The following is a 20,004-nucleotide window of genomic DNA, read 5'->3' as shown; positions in this document are numbered from 1 at the left end:
CCCCTCAGCCGTGGGGTTCTCTCCCCACCCCCACTCTTCCCTCCAGCATTTCCTGCCCCTCAGCCCCATTTCGGGCCTCCTCTTACGTCTTCAAAGTCTTATTTTTTGGTGTGAAAACCATGTTTCTCGCCCCACCCCCTCACCGTTTTTCTTATAATAATGGAGCCGAGCTGCAGGCCACCGTAGCCCCGGGCTCCGGGCAGCACGACCCCCGGAGCAGGAGCACACCAGTCAGCCTCAGCACACCCACCTGCGTGAGGCAGGGTGTCGTTAGATCAAGGGGGAAGTCCAAGGCTTATGCCCATTGAGGCAATGAGCTCCGGGTCAGGTCCTTAACTCTTTAGGACTATGAAAAGTCATTTTTAGAATACTAGGGACCTAAAGCGTCCCTTGCCTTGTTATTTTTGGTACGGAAACCTATCTGAACGACTCTTCCTCGTGGCGAAAGGGGATCGAGAACCAGGCAGGCATGTCTGTGACCCTGGGGCTGTTTAACGCGTGATGCGCGAGGCTGGAGAGCCCAGCCCCACTGTCAGGAATGAGAAGAGGGGGCATAAGGACTGGGAGGGAAGAGAGAAAGCCGCCACAACAAGCATGAGCGCCTCCCTGAAAACCCAACGCAACTAGTTGACAACGCGTTCGCACAAGTAAGAGAGCTCAACAAGGTCGAACGTCCACCGCCAGCAACCCAAACCAAGCAGACTTCTACACCAGCAGTGGCCAACCAGGTAGCAGAGCATCGAGGCGGCAGGCCAAAGCATAGAGCTAGGTGGAGGTAAGACGCACATACAGATGACTGCCGCCGCCGCTGCTGGGAGCTGCCGATGGATTTCGACTCATAGCAACCACATGGGCAGAGTAGAATTGCCCCGTAGGTGTGTTTTTGATTTGTTTGTTTTTAAAAAAGAAATGCCTCTTATTTTCATTGTTGCGGCTAAGAATACACGAAGACAAATCCAGAATATGTGCCAATCCAGCCTTTTCTCCACGGACATCAGTGGCCCCGGTGGCATTCCACGAGCTCTGCCGCCACCCTGCTCTGCTCCCCGTCCCTGCTTGTGCTGTTCCTCTCCCCACAAGGCAAACTCATTTCCTATCGAATCTGTCGAGTTGCCATTGTTGATTTCACCTCAGATATAGTTCTTCAGAGAGTGGACTGCCCCAGGCAGCGTCCTGTGACAGTTACACTACCATGTTGGGTTTAAGGGATCTTTTTGGGTTAAAGGTTCAAAGATGGTTTGGGGCAATAGTGTTGAGGGTCCCCCAGCCTGGAGGGCTCCCTGTACAGGGTTTTCTTGCCTGTAACCTCTGTGAAGCCGGGCCTTATTCTCACCGTGAAGTTAGAGGGCTGGGTTTCGGCTAACCCGGAGCGCTTCACCCTCTCTTACCCACCAGGCTCCTGTCTGCACATTCACTGCCATCGAGTCTGACTCATAACAACCCTCCAGGACAGGGTAGAACTGTCCCTGTGGGTTTCTGAGACTGTCACTCTTTATGGGAGTAAAGAGCCTCCTCTTTCTCCCTCACAGTAGCTAGTGGCTTCAAACTGCTGACCTGTGGCTAGCAACCCCACACATGACCCCAGCCCCACCCAGCCTTCTCCCATACAGATGTGTGTGATCAGTGCTCAGCTGCTAAGTGAAACTGGGTTGTTTGAGTCCACCCAGAGGCACCCCGAAGAGAGGACAGGCCATTGATCCACCCCAAAAAGCCAGCCCAGCCCAGCCCCCCCAACAGCCCCAGGTCCCCCCTGACCACGGGGTACCTCCCTAAGTCCGCACCGCCTCAATAGCGGGGACTCACAGGCGGCCAGTGCCAGGCTTGGCACTGGCGGTTTGGGGGCCTGAACCATAAATAACCACAAGTAACCTTAATCAGCGGTGTGGCATTTCCTGTCACTGTCTCACCACACTTGGAGCTGCTGCTGGAGGACTCAGCACCACAAGCAGCAAGCACCCCTGGTGCGGGGCCCATGGCCCCCTACACCCACACTCTACTGACCTCACTTAGTAAGACCAAAGATCCAGAGAAAGACCCGCATTCCGACTGAGGGGCCTCACAGGCTAACACTTCCATTTGCCCCTCCCCCCCACTTCCTCCCCCACCCCCCACCCTTGTGTTTTACTTCTGTTCTTTTGTTTTGCTGTGATCTGGGGGGGAAGTTGGCAGAGCAAATTGGTTTTCCATTCAGCAGTTCCTACCACTGTGATGCTGACGGCAGTCCTCACAAGGTCCCATCCCCCTCCCCCCCAACCCCCACCCCCATGTGTGTCCGTTTCCCTTTGTCCTTCTACCCTGTCCCTTCCCACCATCCAGGCGAGCCTTACCCCTGGGCAGATGCTGCCCTTTGGATCCGGGGTGGCTGGCTGCTCTGAGGGGTGCACCCCCCAGACGGTGCTGGCACTTTATAGGCTTGTCTGTCGTTCCCACTGAAAGGGGAGCAGGGTGGGGTGGGCGGCTTGGGGGCTTCCTTTCCAGGCGGGAAGGGTGTCCAAGGCCATAGTCTGGGGGTTCCACCAGACTCAGTCTGACCGGCAAGCCTGGGCCTTTTGCTTTCTCCCCTGTTCCCCATGTGCCTTATCTCCTCTGGCCAGCACAGGGCCTTGCTTGCCGGTGACCGTCCCCTCTCAGACTGCCCGGGCTCCGCCTGCCTTCTTTCTCGCCTCAGAGAAACAAGTGGTTTCAACAACGTCTTCATCTCCAGAAACGAGTCGCCGGTGAAGAGCAGTTACCTGAGGGGCGGTGGGGATGGCCTAGGCGGGCACTTGAAGGAACCTTCTGGAACTGTTTCTCCACCTGGGTGGTGGTTACACGGTGCATTACGAAGGCGAAGAGTCAGCAAGCGGTACCTTTAATATTCGTAGTGCACACATGACTTCAAAAAGTTTGCTTTTTAAATATTTTTTGCTTGTATGGTTTGGTTAGTAGAGTGTATCTCAGAGGTGTTGTGTCGATGGAGGTCACCCTCTTGAAGCTGTGTCATTTGCTTTCCTGTTTTTCGGTGTATGAAACCCAGGAACAATGAACCTAAAGGGACAGCAAGTAGAATGAGGGGTTCGGGGGCGCGGGGCACAGCGGTAGAGGTGGGGTAAAAGGGAGACAATTTCAAGGAGACTATGTCGAAAAAGAATGGTAGGAAACCGATTGTCATAGCAATTGTATATTCCACTTAACATGATTGAAATTTGGAATGCTATATGTGTGAGATCCTACATAATAAAAAAAAAAGTTTGTGTAAAGTTCCATCAATTCTGAGTTCCATTGCCCCTAAAACTCTTTGGAGCCCCGGTATGTGTGTCACCGAGGAGTCCTGGGGCAACAGCAAAGAATAAATCCATGGCACACAGGTTTTGCGGTCAAAGGAATCTGTGCTGAAATCCTGGCTGTTCCCAAGCGGTGTGAGCTTAGGCAACTTAGGGGACCATCCTACTGAGAAAGCGAAAGTACCAACGTCTGATGTTGAGGAAGGAGCCCTGGTGGCGTCATGGTCACGAGTTGGGCTGCGATCCTAAAGGTCAGCAGTTTGAACCCACCAGCCGCTCTGCAGGAGAAAGACGGGGCTTTCTTCTCCCATGAAGAGTGACAGTCTTGATATCCCTTGGGGGCCCTGAGGGGTCACTATGAGCACCGACTCCATGGGAGTGGGTTGGGTTGGATGGTGAGGCTTACATGCCCACTGTTTATAAAGGGCACGTGGCATGATGACCGGCACCTGCTGGGTGTGCACTATACCAGCACTCTCTTTGTAGCTAAAATTGGTGCTCTTAGTCCCGAGGACCTGTGACCAGGGGACCCGAGCTGGCAAAGGGGACTCTGGTTAAGTAAAGGCTCTCAAGAAGGAGAGATGGCCCTGGACTACCTAGGTAGACCCCCATAGAGTCACATGGGTTTTATGGGAAGGGAGCAGGAGGGCCAGTCAGAAAAAGGCAATTTGGGGCCAGAAGCAGAGGTTGGGGTGATGTGCTCTGAAGCTGGAGGAAGGGGCCCCAAGCCAAGGAGTGATGACGGCCTCTAGAACTGGGGCAGGTGAGCAATCAGGTACCTCCTGGAGCCTCTCTGGGCAGAACCAGCCCTGCCAAGCCCTGGTTCTCAGTCCTTTAATTGTAAGGTATTAATGGGAGTGGTTGGATCCACGGGGGTTGGGGCCGTTTGCTCTAGCTACAGTAGGAAGTCATCGGCAATCCAGGAGCCCATTCACCGCCGTACTGTATGCAAAATGGTCCGAGGGCAGGCCCAACCGAGGACTGCTGTCACTGCCCCCAGGCTCCACGGAGAAGGGGCTTCCGGCCACTGTCTGGTGGGAAGCCGGTGGGGCACCTGTCTCAGCAGAGCAGCTCCGTCTGACTCAGCCCACAGCTCCCCTAGGTGACTGGTTTTAGATGCTGTGACCCCAGCCCCAGCTCAGGGTGCCCTCATGCTCAATGGGACGAAGCGGGTCTGGTCCTGCATCTCCGCACGACCGCTTGCAGTTGGGGCCATTGTGATTCGGAGAGTTTTCATTGGCCGTTTTTTGGGGAAAGTAGATCACCAGGCCTTTCTTCCTAGCCTGTCTGAGTACTGGACGGTCCACGGGAACAAATGCCATGGTCACTCGAAAGCCTCCACCGATGGACTCAAGGTGGCCGTGCACAAAGTGTCACGGGCCAAGTGCCAGCCACCCCGCCCGGCCATCGGCTACCACCCAAAGCCAAACCCACTGCCATCGAGTTGATAGCGACCCAATAGGGCAGAGGACCACTACCGTCCAAGGTCTCTGAGACTTTTATATCTTGATGGGAGCAGACTGCCTCAGCGTTCTCCCAGGGAGCCACTGGGGGGCTCGAACTGCTGACTCTGCTGCGCTTAGTGGCTCTGTGCGCAGCTCACGACACCACTGGGGCTCCTAATTCAGCCGCTGCAGCTCCACTCCGCTAGCAAGAGTGCATCGATGCGTAGTGATGTAATAGCAAGAAGTGCGTCCAGGCTCACTGTTGTTTGAGGTCTGGGTGCTGCTGGTGGAGATTACAGGGGCTAAAACCTTCCCCGCTAACCCTCCTGATGGTGCCATCGCCCATCCATGGGGACCACATGTATCTCAGAGAAGCACTGCTCATTGGGAGCTCCTGGCTGTCATGTCACTGAAGCAGATGGCAGGGCTTGCTCCTGCAGAGCCACTGGGTGGATTCAAACCACCAACCCCATTGCAAACCCTGTGTGCCCCACAGAAACAGATCTTGTTGAGGCACCCAGCTCAAGAGGTCTGAGAGCCCTCTTGTGATAGTGAAAGTTTTGGGGTAAGGAACACAGCCCCCCCCCCTCCACCTCCGAGAGCCGGGGCTCCTCAATCAGTGTTCCATCTCCAGCCCACGCCCAAGGCTTCCCGGGTCTGCACAATGAAGAAGAATGGGTTTGGCTCTACCAGCTGATCCACCTCCTGGTGCCCATCAATCCCTGGGCACACAGTAGGCCCAACCTGCCTGGTTCACCCACCAGAGCCCCCGGGGCAGAGGCTAAGGGGTGGCTGCCGCCTATTGAGGGCCAAGGAGCGGTCCAGGCGAGTCTGGCTCTGGGTCACACCCGCCTCTGGGCAGCCGCCAAGCTCCCTGCCAAAAACCGCAGGCTGGGCCAAGGCTGCCCAGAGTCCAGCCGTGGGCCTCGGAGGGTTTGTGTCTGATCCGAGAAGGCGGGCCCGTCAGCGCTGCTGGATCCACAGCCCCTTCCTGGGGCCACGGCAGTGGCTGGTGCCAAGACCCCCCCCCAGGGCTGGAAAGAGCTGGAGCTCCAGGGGCTGCTGCCAGCCTGTCTGTCACAGGCTCCGGGCGGACTCGGGCTTCTACACGTAGGTTCTCTCTTCTCTCTCTCTCTCTCTCTCTCTCTCTCTCTCTCTCTCTCTCTCTCTCTCTCTCTCTCTCTCTCTCTCTCTCTCTCTCTCTCTCTCTCACTGTCAGGTTCCTGCCTGCTGGTGGCCTCCACAATCTCACCTCAGGTAAATGGGTTCTTCAGAGAAACAAGAAGATGGAGAGGAACAGAAGTGACGGAAGAAAGGCCGGTCTATGTGTGTGTCTGTGTGCGTGTGAGTGTGTCTGTGACTGTGTGTGTGTGTGCGTCTGTGTGCTAAGACTGTACATGTGTAAGTCTGTGTGAGTGAATCTGTGTGTGTCAGTGTGTGAGTCTGTACATGTGTAAGCATGTGTATTTGAGTGTGTGTTTGTGAGTCTGTGGGTATGAGTGTGTGTATGAGTCTGTGTGTGTCTGTGTGTGAATGTGTGTCTGTGTGCATGTGAGTCTGTGTGTGTAAGTGACTATGTGTGAGTGTATGAGTCTGTGTGTGTCTGTGAGTGTGAGTGTGAGTAAGTGAGTGTGAGTGAGTGCATGTGGGTGGGTGTGAATGCTTCCTGGGGTGACCTCACGGCTGCTAGAACATAAAGACTCCTGCCTCCTCCTGCCTCCTAGGCTCACGACTGGCTCTGCAGGGGACACCGTGACATGAGAGGCTCACCACAGACCCATCTCCTCACCGTGGTCCTCCTGTGCCTCTTCTCAAAGGTAAGGGGAACCAGGACCCCAAATGTACCCCTGACTTCTTTGGTGTGAGGGAGGGGGACTGGCAAGGTGTGTGATCACAGCCAAGCCCCCCCAGCCCCGCCCCCTGCGCTCTGTCCCTTAGCCCCCCTGTGTGCAGCTTGTGGATAGTAGGTACTCGAGGTGGACGTCTCAGGGCCTGCTCAGAAGAGGGCTTGAGGGTGATTACCGACCCCCATGGCCCCCCTGAAAGCAGGAGCAGGCACCCCCACTGGAAAGGCCACCCTACACGGACCCTCAGGTGGCCTGGTCCCCGGAGGGTGGGGCACACACCAGAGGACTCGTGAGCTACATGGGACAATTGTCACGAGGCTAGTGGTACGTCCGCTTCACCTGACACAACCGCCCCATAAGGAACGTCTCGCCTTCAGTTTCAGTCCAGCGAGGCACAGAGGGGTGAGCACTTGCCCAAAGTCCCACTGCCAAGAACCGTCACAGCCATAGGAGAGGGCCGGGGGGAGGTGGATGGGCACGGGGCTGTTGGGGCGTAACCCGGGTCAGCACTGTGACTGCAGAGCCCTGTCCTCTCCTAGGGAAATACTGGGGCTCTGGCACCAAGGGAGGAGCCCCGGGGCTTGGTGGTTCCCCATCGGGCTATGACCCACAAAACCAGCAGCCAGCTCCACAGGGGAGAGACAGGCTCTCTACGGCTGTAAACAGAAACGGTCTCAGGGACCCACAGAGGCAGTTCTAGCCTGTCCACAGGGTCGGGCAAGTCGATGTGGACTCGATGGCAGTGGGTGGGGGATGTGTTTTTGTTTGTTCGGGTTTGGGCACCAAGGAGACCATCCTCATCACGAGCCCTGATCACGCTGTGCCCACATCCACGGGGTCACACGTGGTGAGTCAGAATTGACCCCAGGCAGTGGGCTGGGTTTTGTGAGGAGCCAGGGCAAGAGGGTTCTGATGTGGGGGGCCCAGGGAAGGCCGTCTATAAGCTCAGATGGGACAGACAGGACATGATGACTGGAGGAACAACCAGGGCAGGGAGAGCAGGGGCACTGGGGCTTCTGGAAAGAAGCCAGGGCCTGAGATCGAATGCAAGATCCAAATCAAGCTGTCCTCCACTCCCCGTTGCCTCCTGTCCACTGCCCCCAGCGCTGGGAAACTGAGGACCATTCCTACAAATGCAGGAGCCCCCAGCAGCCTTGGACAGAGGCGCCGGGCTCCCAGGCGGGCTGCCGGGAGAGGCAGGAGCAGAGCTGAGCAAGAACAGAGCCATGGGGCTCACGGCCCCACAGAATCCCACCATCCCACTCAGCTTCAGGGACTTTGTGAGTGAAGGGTCAGAGTCATGCAACTGTTCCGGAGTGCTCTCAGCCCCTGCCCAGAGGACAGCCCGGCTAGTGCTCCCAACAGTCGCCTCACCTGGTGACCACAGCGGGGCCAGGACAGCCAGGCACTGAGGGCCCTGCTTGACTTTAGGGCTGGGCTGGTTGGCGGAGCAGAAACGCCACCTGTGACTTCTCATTCTTCCTGTTGAGAAAATAGGCACATTGAGGCAGTAGCTACGTTGGGGTCAGAGCCCCCCCCTCCCCGCCGCCCCCAGGATGAGAGGTAGGGGCGGTGATTCCACGCTCAGGCCTGCATTCACCTGAACTTGGATTCCGTCTGGACTCTTTATGTCTTGCTGGATGTCCCTGCCCTGCTTTCAAAGCCAAACAGGTTTTTTTTTTTTTAATTTTAACAATTTATTAGGGGCTCATACAATTCTTATCACAGTTCATACATATACATACATCAATTGTATAAAGCACATCTGTACAGTCTTTGCCTTAATCATTTTTTTCTCCTCTTCTTTTTTTACATTTTATTAGGGACTCATACAACTCTTATCACCATCCATACATATACATACATGCCAAACAGGTTTATTAGCACAAACAATTCAACAGGTCAGTCCTCTCAAGAAGGGTGGGACGATCATCCCCATGATCAATTTCAGAACATTTTCTTCTATCTGTGCTCATTGATATTAACTCCCCATCGTCCCGAGCCTACTCCCAAGCAACCACTAGTCCAGTGAAAGTCTCTACAGATTTACCTACCTGGATTTCATATGCAGAAAAGCATACAAAAACAAAACACCAACAGCAATAATAACATATAATGGAGAAAAAACTCCATCGGAAAGAAAGTAGAAAAACATTAAAAACTAGGACTACTTTATTGTATTAATTTATTTTTTTAAATAAATCGTTTCATTGGGGCTCTTAGAACAATCCCCACGTCGATTGTATCAAGCACATTTGTACATATGTTGCCATCATCATTTCTGAAATATTTTCTTTCTACTTGAACCTTTGCTATCAGCTCCTTCTTTTCCCCCCTCCCTCCCCTGCTTTACCTCCCTCGCGAACCCTTGATAATTTATAAATTATTTTTATTTTCATATCTTACACTGCCCGCCATATCCCTTAACCCACGTTTCTGTTGTTCATCCCCCTGGGGGATATTGTATGTCAATCAATGCGATCAGTTTTCCCTTTCTCCCCCTACACCTCCCACTTTCTCCTCACCCTCATGATATCGCTACTCTCATTATTGATCCTGAGGGGTTTATCTGACCTGGCTTCTGTGTGTTCTTATCTGTACCAGTGTGCATGCTTCGGTCTAGTCAGAACTGAAAGGCAGGACTGGGGTCATGGTAGTTGGGGGTGAGGAAGCCTCAAAGAACCAGAGGACTAGTGTGTGTCTCACTGGTGCTATACTGCACCTGGCTGACTCAGCCCTTCCTTGTGACCCTTCTGTGAGGGCATGTAGGACAACTTTAAATTGTCACTACCCTGCTTGAGCCTAGTTCCTTCGTCTCTGGCATGGGGATGATCAGGATGGTGGTCAGCGGAGGGTCATGAGGGGTGTGCCTATGATCTTGGGGCGCCCCTGTCAATCACACACCAACAGCCTCATCAGGGTGTCAGGATTCAGCCCTGCCAAGCCTGCCAGGGAGAGGGAGCCAAACTGAGCAGCCAGGTGACAGGAGGGTCCCTCCACCCACACCTTCCCCCTAGCTAAGGGAACTGAGTCTCTGGTGTGGAAAGTCGGTAAATCCCACCATGGTGCCGAGTTCTAAGATCAGGTGCTGAGTTCTAAGATGCTATGTTGCCAATAAGCTCAGGTGATTAAGCTCTCTGGCATGGGCCGCACTCTGAAGGTGAGGTTAGGCTCAGAATCGCATCTCCAGAATCGCTTCGGGATTATTCAGTCCCCTCTCAGAAATCCCTGCATCCCTCCCTTAGGGGGCCATTCAAGACACCCACCTTGGGTGGCCAGCTAGGAAGTGTTTGGGCTGCAGAGCTGGCTTGCCGGTCTGGGGTGGCGCCTGGTGGCCAGTTTAGGCACGGCAGCCTAACCACCCCTCCAGCCGTTTGCAGAGTGGGAGGGTCTTCCAGGGAGGGCAGGATGAAGGCAAAGGCATCATTCCCTGTTTGAGGACCGCACACTGCCCTCAAGTTGACTTGGACCCACAACAACCCTACAGAGGGCAGGAACCTGTTTCCTGCTCTGAGCTCTCAGGTTGCTCTTGACGATTCATCCAGTATGGATTGTTCTCTAAAGAGCACGGTGCTCAAGGCGAGCTTTTCAACAGTTAAGCAAATGATTGTTTGGTGCAAAGATATTTGGGGTTTCACATTTAAGGATTATCTCAGAAAAACAAATCAATGCAGATGATCGCAGGGCAATGGTTTCAGGAGTTCGTTCAGCTCCCACTGTTCCAGAGAGCCCAGAGTCTGCATTTCCCCACCTTCGATCAGGATTTTAGGATGAGATCTTTGATCGAAATTCTCAGTACTGGTGGCTGCACACCAACGAGTTCTTCTGATCTCATGGCTAAGAAGGAAACAATCAGCCGCTCACTCCAAGGGCTCCTGCCAATCCTGACTGCTCTCCTTCCTCTCTTGCTCCACGTGGATAAAGCCCAATTGGGGTGCCTTGGGTGGCTGCCTGCAAGCTTTAAAGACCTACAATCTAGGAGGTAGAACAGAAGCCCTAACTAGGTTGTTAGACCCATGCATGAGGATGTCCCAGGAAAACTCCAGAATCCAGGAACAACATCCCATAGAGTGATTGGCTGTATTGGAGCAGACTCGGTAGCTATTTTGTTGGTGGTGGTAACTATGCCAACATCTATTACAGAGTGTCAATGTTACAGATGTACAACTTATTGACAGCGATTACAACATCAGCCGTGCAACCCTGTCCTTAATCAATGTGACTTTTCCCATCACTGTTAACCCCCTGTGGTAGACAGGGTTATCTGGAGAAACAAAGCCAGGACACTTATGATTTTAGATAGATATATAGATAGATAGATAGATAGATAGATAGATAGATAGACAGATAAATAGATGGCTCCGTTCAACTCATTTCTGTGGAATAGTTAGCATATTGTAAACCCTGCAACTCACGAGGGCTACTGGGTCCAAGGTCAAGGAAGCAGACAGCCAAATCTTCCCTAGAGCAATGTAGGCTGTCCGGCCACAGGCAGCAAACAACAGGGTGGGCCACCAACAGTCAGCAGCTCAGAGCTTAGAGAAGTAGGCCCAGATAGGATATCAAACTCAAGCAATGCAAGACGACAGGATCCGACAGTCTCAAGCTCGAGCAATGTGCACACCAGCAGCGTAAAGCAGGTCTCAAAGGAGCCTCAAGCTCTAGTGACATGATCCACGGGTTGGCTGTCCCCCAAGATAGTACAGCTCACAAGTTGAGGCAGAGAACTAGCTAAAGCACCCACATGCTGGTCCAATCACAGCAAGAGAGAAAGGGGCGGGGCTTGCCGAGCTGTTTTTCTCCTTGCCCTCCAATCGAACTGACCCTTATTAATCCCACATGTTCCTATTGGCCAGGTTGGCACAGTAAACCTACCTATGATACCCCCTCAGGCCCATCCCTCCCACCCCTGGTGACCACTCATAAACTCGGACCTCCACACATTTGCCTCTGCTTGTCTTTTTATAGAGGCGGGACATAAAACATAGCTCCCTCGGTGATTGGCTTATTTCATTCCACATCATGCCTTCTGGCTCCAGCTCTGGGCAGGGGTGGGGTGGGGTGGTGGTGGTGGTGGTTAGTGACTGTACTTGGTCTAAAGTCAATAGGCAGACTTTTCTTCCAAGACACCGTTGGTGAGTAGCGGGTCATTTAATGGCTCTTGCCATCCAGGGCCATGGGGCAGACTTTGGATCATACCTTCTTCAAGTGGGCATGTGTTCTTCACCAGTGTGCTATGTTGGGGAGCCCTTCACCTCAGACATCTGGATCGCAGTGTGGTGGTTTCTTTGTCCTGGGTGGGCACTCAGGACCCCAAGTCAATACCGTGGCTCTTCCACCGAGGGCTGGGTACCTGGCTCAGGTGCCCATTCAGGAGCAATCTGTCCCTGAGTCCTCAAGAAGGAAGCAGGGACTTGGGACGGCAGCTAACACACGGTGGCTTTTGGCAAGCCCCTTCCCCCTCTGGACCTCTGTGTTCCCCATCTGGACACAGATGGAGGGAGGTGAGAGAGTGTTGGACTGGATCAGAGGGGCTGAAAACCTAGCTGTGCACCCAAACCTTCTGGAGAGCTGGCTAAAAATCCAGGTTGCAGGGCCCCTCCTCTGGGAGCTGGGGCCTGGCGAGTCTCTGAGGGGCCCTGAGGTTGGTGTTTGGTCAAGCTTCCTGGCTGATGGGAAAGCCCAAGCCAGGGCTGGGAAATGCCATCTCAGTGGCTCCCAAGCCTGAAACCACCCACAATGCTGTTCAACTTGCTCAGCCCTCCCCGTGAGGATCTACAGCCCACGGGCTGGAGATGCTGCCGGGAGCCAACATGTCGTGGTGTGGGTCTTCCCTAAGCTCCTGCCTGGCAGGGCCTGAGCCCTTTCGGGTCATTAGGGTGCTGAGTGGTGCAGCTGAACTCATTGGGCATCTACGAAGCGGCAGGCAGGGTCCCCAAGACTTCACATTGCCCCGTTTCTTGCGCTCCTTGGCACCATCTCACTATTCTTGTCCCCCCACCCACCCCCGGCTCACTGATGAGGAAACAGAGGCTCAGAGAGGGTACAAAACTTGCCCCGGGTCACACAGCTAGTGAGGGGTGAGCCAAGTCAGGGCTGGGACTCTAGTCCAACAGTCTTGCTCAGGGCCCCAAATGCAGGGAGGGTCACGGGCCAGGTTTATGGCTAAGGAAGGTTTCTGTCTCTGCAGGTGTGTGCCCAGCTGTGCCCAACACCATGCACCTGCCCCTGGCCACCTCCCCGGTGCCCACTGGGGGTGCCTCTGGTGCCGGACGGCTGCAACTGCTGCCGGGTATGTGCACGGCGCCTGGGGGAGCCCTGCGACCACCGCCACGTCTGCGACTCCAGTCAGGGCCTGGTCTGCCAGCTCGGGGAGGGCCCCGGCGGCCGGGGGGCCCTGTGCCTCTGTGAGCAGGTTTGGGGACTGGTGAGGGGCAAGGACACAGCGACAGGTCCCCAGTCCATGCACAGCCTCTTCTCGCCACCCCCTCCCACCCTCCCTTCAGGTCCACTGTCTACACCATCGAGACGTGGGGACCACTGCTCCTTAGACTCTCCCCCAACGTCGGTCCTTGTGACTTTTGCTGGGTGCACATCCGCCACCTGATAGCCTCCCTCACCCCTGCTTATTCAAATCATGGCCCAAACCCGCCTCAAACACCCCCTTCCCTGAGCGACCACTGCACAGCCTTCACCTGGGGGCTCACCAGCCCCTTCTCAGGACCCTCACACACTTTGGGGTCAGCCAGGGAATGAAGTACCCCAGGCACTTCCCGTGCTAAGCCCTTCCCCACGGACCCCACTCTCACCCTGTGAGACCATTGGATAGATGAGGACACCACCTCTGGGTTTCCATCCCATCGAGGCCACGCAGCTGTGGCCCTGGTCTGGCACTTTACAGGCAGCAGTCAGGCAGCTCTCCTCCTGGCTTGGGAGCCCTGGGCCCAGTCTGAGTCCTGGGGTTGTGATCTACTAGTGCCCTTGAGCAAGCTAAGGAACCCAGAGGAATAGGCTGCTAAAACACAAGGTCAGCAGTTCGAAACCAGCAGCCACTCCATGGGAAAAGAAGGGACCTTCTACTCCCTTAGAGAGTTCCCGTCTCGGACACCCACAGGGGCAGTTCCACCCTGTCCTACAGGGTCGCTCTGAGTCAGTATCAACTCAATGGTAGTGAGTTTGGTGTTTTGGTTAGTGCCCTGGAGCAAGTTCAGGAACCCTGGAGGTGCTATTGGTTCAGTGTTGGACTGCTCATGGCAAGGTTGGTGGTTCAAACCCACCAGGTACTCCGCTGGTGAAAGATGAGGCTGGCTGCTCCCGGGAAGATTTACAGCCTCAGAAACCTCTCCAGGTTTGCTATGGGTCAGAATCTCTGTGACTGAGTCTGGTCCATCGCTCACTACTCTTCTCGGCCCGTTGGGCGGGCCTTCCCTGCAGTGACCTCACTCATGCACTCACACTCACTCACTCACACACACAGTCACTCACTCACTCACACACTCAGTCACTCACTCATGCACTCACACACTCAGTCATTCACTCACTCACTCACTCATGCACTCACTCACTCAGTCACTCACTCACTCAGTCACTCACCCATGCATTCATTCACTCAGTCACTCACTCATGCACTCACACACTCACTCATGCACTCACACACTCACTCACACACTCAGTCACTCAGTCACTCAGTCACTCACTCACTCATGCACTCATGGACTCACACACTCACTCACTCATGCACTCACTCAGTCACTCACCCATGCATTCATTCACTCACACACTCACTCATGCACTCACACACTCACTCACTCACTCACTCATGCACTCACACACTCACTCAGTCACTCATGCACTCACACACTCACTCATGCACTCACACAGTCATGCACTCACTCACTCAGTCACTCATGCACTCACACACTCACTCATGCACTCACACACTCACTCATGCACTCACACACGCACTCACTCACTCATGAACTCACTCACTCATGCACTCACACACTCAGTCATGCACTCACACACTCACTCACTCATGCACTCACACACTCACTCATGCACTCACACACGCACTCACTCACTCATGCACTCACACACTCACGCACTCACTCATGCACTCACACACTCACTCATGCACTCACACACTCATTCATGCACTCACACACACACTCACTCATGCACTCACACACTCACTCACTCATGCACTCACACACTCACTCATGCATTCACTCACTCAGTCACTCATGCACTCACTCACTCACACACTCAGTCACTCACTCACACACTCAGTCACTTACACACTCACACACTCAGTCACTCATGCACTCACACACTCACTCACTCACTCATGCACTCACTCACACACTCAGTCACTCATACACTCGCACACTCAGTCACTCACTCATGCACTCACACACTCACTCATGCACTCACACACTCAGTCATGCACTCACACACTCACTCACTCATGCACTCACTTACTCACACACTCAGTCACTCATGCACTCACTCACTCACACACTCAGTCACTCACACACTCAGTCACTCATGCACTCACACACTCACTCATGCACTCAGTCACTCACTCACACACTCAGTCACTCACTCATGCACTCACACACTCACTCACTCATGCACTCACACACTCAGTCACTCATGCACTCACACACTCACACACTCAGTCACTCAGACACTCACTCACACACTCAATCATGCAGTCACTCACTCACTCATGCACTCACTCACACACTCAGTCACTCATGCACTCACACACTCAGTCACTCATGCACTCACACACCCATCACTCATGCACTCACTCACACACTCACTCACTCACTCACACACTCACTCACTCATGCACTCACACACTCACTCATACACTCACACACTCACTCATGCACTCACTCTCTCATGCACTCACACACTCAGTCACTCATGCACTCACTCACACACTCAGTCACTCATGCACTCACACACTCAGTCACTCATGCACTCACACACCCATCACTCATGCACTCACTCACACACTCACTCACTCACTCACACACTCAGTCACTCATGCACTCACACACTCACTCATACACTCACACACTCACTCATGCACTCACTCTCTCATGCACTCACACACTCAGTCACTCATGCACTCACTCACACACTCAGTCATGTACTCACTCACTCACTCATGCACTCACTCACTCAGTCACTCAGTCACTCAGTCACTGCCATTGAGTCAATTCCGCCCCACAGTGAGCCTGTCGGGAAGAGTAGAACTGGCCCTGTTCATTTCCAAGACTGTAACTCTTGACATGAGTAGACAGCCTCATCTTCTCCCCACAGAGCAGCTGGTGGTTTCAAACTGCTGACCTTGCTGTCCCACTACACCACCCCGCCTCCTTGGTTCTGGGCATTCAGGTTGTTTAGTAGCATCCAGTACCAACCCTTCCAGTTGTGACACCCCAACTGTCTGCAGACGGTGCTTCCTGTCCCCTCGGGCACAGTCATCCCTCTCGGAAGCACTGGTTGAGGAGACAGAGCAAACCCAGGCAAACGCTTGAAGAAGAATGAGCCTCGATGATGACCTTTCTCCACGTGCACATCCGTTTCGTAAAAATAGCAACTAGAGAGAGAGGCTCATGAATCAATGTGAAAGAGTCCCTCTATAGGAAACAAAACCAAGACACAAAACTTTAAACGGCTGCTCACAACAAAGAATATGTCTTCAAAAGTTGTACAGCCACAACGTTCTCACGATCCAGTTCTTGCAAAGGCTTTGCTTGCCTGGGGGTGTGAACGCGTGTGAAGGGGGAGACTGGTCACAGCAACGCAGAGATGATGATTGCTCTCGGGGAAGAATCTAGAGACGACACTGCCGCCGCCACCTCCAGGAAGCCCTCTGTCCTTGTTCCTTCCTCGGAACGGGAAGAAGGCGACTCTCACACCGGTCTCATGGTGCTTGGAGCCGAGAACCGCAGCTCCTCTTGTTCAGGAACACAGCAGCTGCACCATAACTAGCTCTCGATTTGTAAGGCGATAGGGCTAGTTCACCCAGTGTCCATGTGCTGAACCTCGGGCCAGGGGAAACTCCCAAGGTCCAGTGTGCTCCCCAGGGTGTGAGGGGGCCACGATGACACTGCCCCCACCAAGGACGTCTCCTTCTGCGGGGGCTTTCTCTCTGAGAGCATGTCTTGAGCATCTACTACAGCCTGGCACTGTGCTAGGGGCTGTGAGCATATTACACACACATACGCACACACACACACAAGTGCTTGGAAGAAATATAGCCAGAACACTCCTTAGAAGTGGTGGGGGCGATATGCCCATACCCCCTAGCATGGGCACTCATGGGCCAGCAGGGAGATGGATGTGAAGGCACCTTCTGAAAGGAACAAGGGCAGAGGGCTTCCTGGTGGAGGCGGGAGCATTCATCTTCTCTAGATAGTTTTCTATGAGCAATCAGCCTTCCCCTTTGCACCATGTCACACCCCCCAAGCAAATAAAGCCTGGAGCAAGAACTGGCCCGGGACAAAATCCCGTCTATACATTTTTCATGCAGCGAAGTCTCCTTGTCCACCTGCTGGCTGCCAGTCATCGCTGTTAAGCCAGGGCTTAATGTGCTGGCTGTGTGGCTTGGGGTACGTTCCTTCGTGCCCAAGGGTATAGCTGCTGCACTGGTCCATCTCCTCGAGGTCCTCCTCTCTCCTGTCCCAAACTCGACGTCCTTCTCGGGGGCAGAGTACTGGAAGTACCACGGGTGTCCAGAAAAACAAACACATCTGTCTGTCTGTCTGTCTTGTAAGACGGGCAGCCAGAGTGCTCGTCAGAAGTGAGGCTGGTGAGGCAGTCTCACGGACTTGAACCTGGTATCAGGAGAGCCCAGTCCCGGGAGAAGGACATTATTGTCTGGTAGGAGGTTTGAAAAAGCGAACGAGCCTCAAGGGGATGGAGGGACAGGGCGACTATAACAATTGGCGCCAATGTGACAACCATGTGCACAGCGTAGGGCCAGGCAGGGCTCTGTTCTGTGGTGTGCAGGCTTGTGGTGAGTCAGCACCGACCGCGGTGACGGCACCTAACGCAACCACTGAAGTTGAGGTGACTCAGACATTACATAACTTACTCCAAGCCAGCAGGTGGGCGGGGACTTCGCTGCCTGAAAGCTCAGCGTGGATGGTCCACGTGCATATGACGAACATGCAGCCATTAGGGTTACGCCAGTCAGGGTAAGACCAACAGGGACACCGCAGGTAGGCTCTGTGGGTAGGTTTATACGTGGGAAATGTTCTTTATGTCCCCCAAACCTTTTGAAATAAGTACCTGTATATCTGCATTTTTCAGATGAGGAAACGGGAAAGAAGAGGTGAAATCGTAGTTAATAAAGGGCACAGCTGGGAACCGAACTGGGCAGCGGCCTGTACACACAGTGCCAGGGCCTAGGATGCCTGGCCATCTTCCGGCAGGGCAGGGGCAGGCTGGCTGGGGGTTGGCTGGGAACACCTGCTTGGAAATTGGAAGGCACAACCTCACCTGGTGGTCCTGAGCCCCCTGTGCCAGGGGGGCAGGTGCTCCAGGCGGCCGGCCTGGCCTCAGCCTGCCCAGTCCAGGGCAGCGTTGGGGTGGGAGACTGATGGGCGCCCCTTCTCCCCTGCAGTGGAAGAGGATGATAGCGGAGGCTGTGAGGTGAATGGCCACCGGTACCAGGACGGGGAGGCCTTCCAGCCCCATTGCCGGACCCACTGCCTCTGTGAGGATGGCGGGGTCACCTGCGTGCCACTATGCAGTGAGGACGTCCAGCTGCCCAGCTGGGACTGCCCCCAGCCCCGCAGGGTGGAGGTCCCAGGCAAATGCTGCCCTGAGTGGGTCTGCACCCAGGCCCTGGGGGTCCAGCCCCTGCCAGCCCGAGGTGAGTGCTGGCTGGGCTCAGCTCTGGGGTGGGACCTTGGGACAGCAAGGGTCCAGCAGGACCAGGACAGGAGGGAAGATGAAGGTAAGGGTGGGGGGGAGATGGAGTGATACCAACCAGGCCCCTGGAACTGATGGAATAAGCAGCTGAAGTCTGGGGGTCATTTTCCATCTTGTTGTAGTCCTCACTGCCATTGGCTCAGGATCCAACTGCCCCCCCACCCCACCCCCGCCAGGGTTTCCCAGACTGTAACTCTTCATGGGAGGAGAAAGCCTTGGGCTGTCAATTCACAGTGACAAAGGACTTGAGGAGAGGCTCTATCTCTATAAAGAGTCAGTTTCCAAAACTTTCTAGGGCAGTTCTCCCTCGTCCTGCAGGGTCACTATGAGTCGGAATCCAATCCATGGCAGTGGGGGGTGTGGAGGGGGAGTGAGTGTGTGGAGGTGGATGTGCACACGTGCACGCCTGCGATAAGTGTAAAAACAACCAGTATGTCAATAGGCTCTGCATGATGTGTGTGCATGCACCTGTAGAGAAGTAGAGGGAAGTACAGAGGTATAAGAAACACGTGCTTCCATACAGCACCCAGGTGCATCTCAAACGGTTATCTGGGGACCAAGCAGGTGGGCTGATTTGGCTGCCCAGCCCTGATCTTCCTTCTTCCCCTACAGAAGCCCAGTTGTCCGGCCCTGAGCTTCCCCTGGCCCCCGGCATGCCCTGTACAGAATGGAGCACAGCCTGGGGCCCCTGCTCGACCACCTGCGGGCTGGGCGTGGCCACGAGGGTGTCCAATCAGAACCGCTTCTGTCGACTGGAGCCCCAGCGCCGCCTGTGCTTTCCTGGGCCCTGCCCTGCCACCAGGGAGCGCGGCCTGTGGAACCGAGCCGTTTAGAGACACGGTGCCCGCGGTCCTCAGCGGGCAGCACCCGGGCTCAAGCAGCTGGCAGACGACCCCGCCCCATGCCCTGGACCGCAGGTAACAATCTGGCTTGGATCTACCCAACAGGCCCTGGAGGACAAGAATATTTACGAGCCAGCTGGCTGGGGGAGAGGAGGGTCTACCCTAGTGCCTGACTGGGTGGCTTGCCACGACTTCCAGGGCTTTCTGGTCCACCCCTTGACCCCTCTCATCCTTCATGCCCGTGGCTGGCATGCCTCTCCATTTTCCCCTGGGAGGCGAGGGTACAAGAGCCGTCACTAATTAGGCAGGGGTGGGGGCTGGGTTGGCCATTTTCCCGACACCCCGAATCCCCTGCTTCCTCTTCTAGAATTAAAGTCCCTGAATACCAGCCCCTACCAGAACGTGTACATCAGGCTTGTTTTCAACAGAGAAAGCCCCTCTCATCGGGGACGAAGTTCTCTGTGACAACCGTGAGATGAAAGCATGCCGTCTTAAAGAAAGTCTAAAACACAGGGCTTCAAGAAACCATTAAACACACTTTGTCATAAGAGGAATGAGCCTTCCTTGAGCACCTCCCCTGGGCCAGGTGCTGAGTAAGCCACCTTGTACCAGAGTAAGCACCAAACTCTTCCCACTAGGGCTCTGGTCC

The 20,004-nt window shown here is 54.6% G+C and overlaps 1 protein-coding gene across 4 annotated transcripts; it reads left to right on the top strand.

Annotated features, from left to right (window-relative positions):
• Nucleotides 1–5,588: 5,588 nt before the first annotated feature.
• Nucleotides 5,589–19,903, top strand: CCN5 (cellular communication network factor 5). 4 transcript variants are annotated; one of them, XR_012779120.1, is made up of 6 exons: nucleotides 5,589–5,818; nucleotides 6,433–6,525; nucleotides 12,746–12,962; nucleotides 18,203–18,454; nucleotides 19,126–19,430; nucleotides 19,784–19,903. XR_012779120.1 is itself a non-coding variant. In XM_075528712.1 (5 exons), the coding sequence occupies exons 2-5, from the start codon at nucleotides 6,466–6,468 to the stop codon at nucleotides 19,344–19,346; spliced, it is 750 nt and encodes a 249-aa protein (XP_075384827.1). In that variant the 5' UTR covers nucleotides 5,590–5,818; nucleotides 6,433–6,465; the 3' UTR covers nucleotides 19,347–19,903. The 4 variants fall into 4 exon arrangements, 1 of the variants encoding a protein (XP_075384827.1); XR_012779118.1 differs by having other exon boundaries at nucleotides 5,591–5,818; nucleotides 19,723–19,903; XR_012779119.1 differs by lacking the exon at nucleotides 5,589–5,818 and adding an exon at nucleotides 5,857–5,965 and having other exon boundaries at nucleotides 19,723–19,903.
• The last annotated feature ends 101 nt before the right edge of the window (nucleotides 19,904–20,004 follow it).

Source organism: Tenrec ecaudatus, chromosome 12 (genome assembly GCF_050624435.1).
Source record: "Tenrec ecaudatus isolate mTenEca1 chromosome 12, mTenEca1.hap1, whole genome shotgun sequence".
NCBI lineage: Eukaryota > Metazoa > Chordata > Mammalia > Afrosoricida > Tenrecidae > Tenrec > Tenrec ecaudatus.
Note: the sequence above shows the minus strand (reverse complement) of the source record. Positions and strands in the feature narration are given on the sequence as shown.

Coding starts and splice junctions, on each gene's coding strand:
- CCN5 (XM_075528712.1), top strand. CDS start 6,466: ATGAGAGGCTCACCACAGACCCATCTCCTCACCGTGGTCCTCCTGTGC. Junction 12,963..18,202: donor CCGGGGGGCCCTGTGCCTCT/GTGAGCAGGTTT, acceptor TCTCCCCTGCAG/TGGAAGAGGATGATAGCGGA. Junction 18,455..19,125: donor CCAGCCCCTGCCAGCCCGAG/GTGAGTGCTGGC, acceptor CTTCCCCTACAG/AAGCCCAGTTGTCCGGCCCT.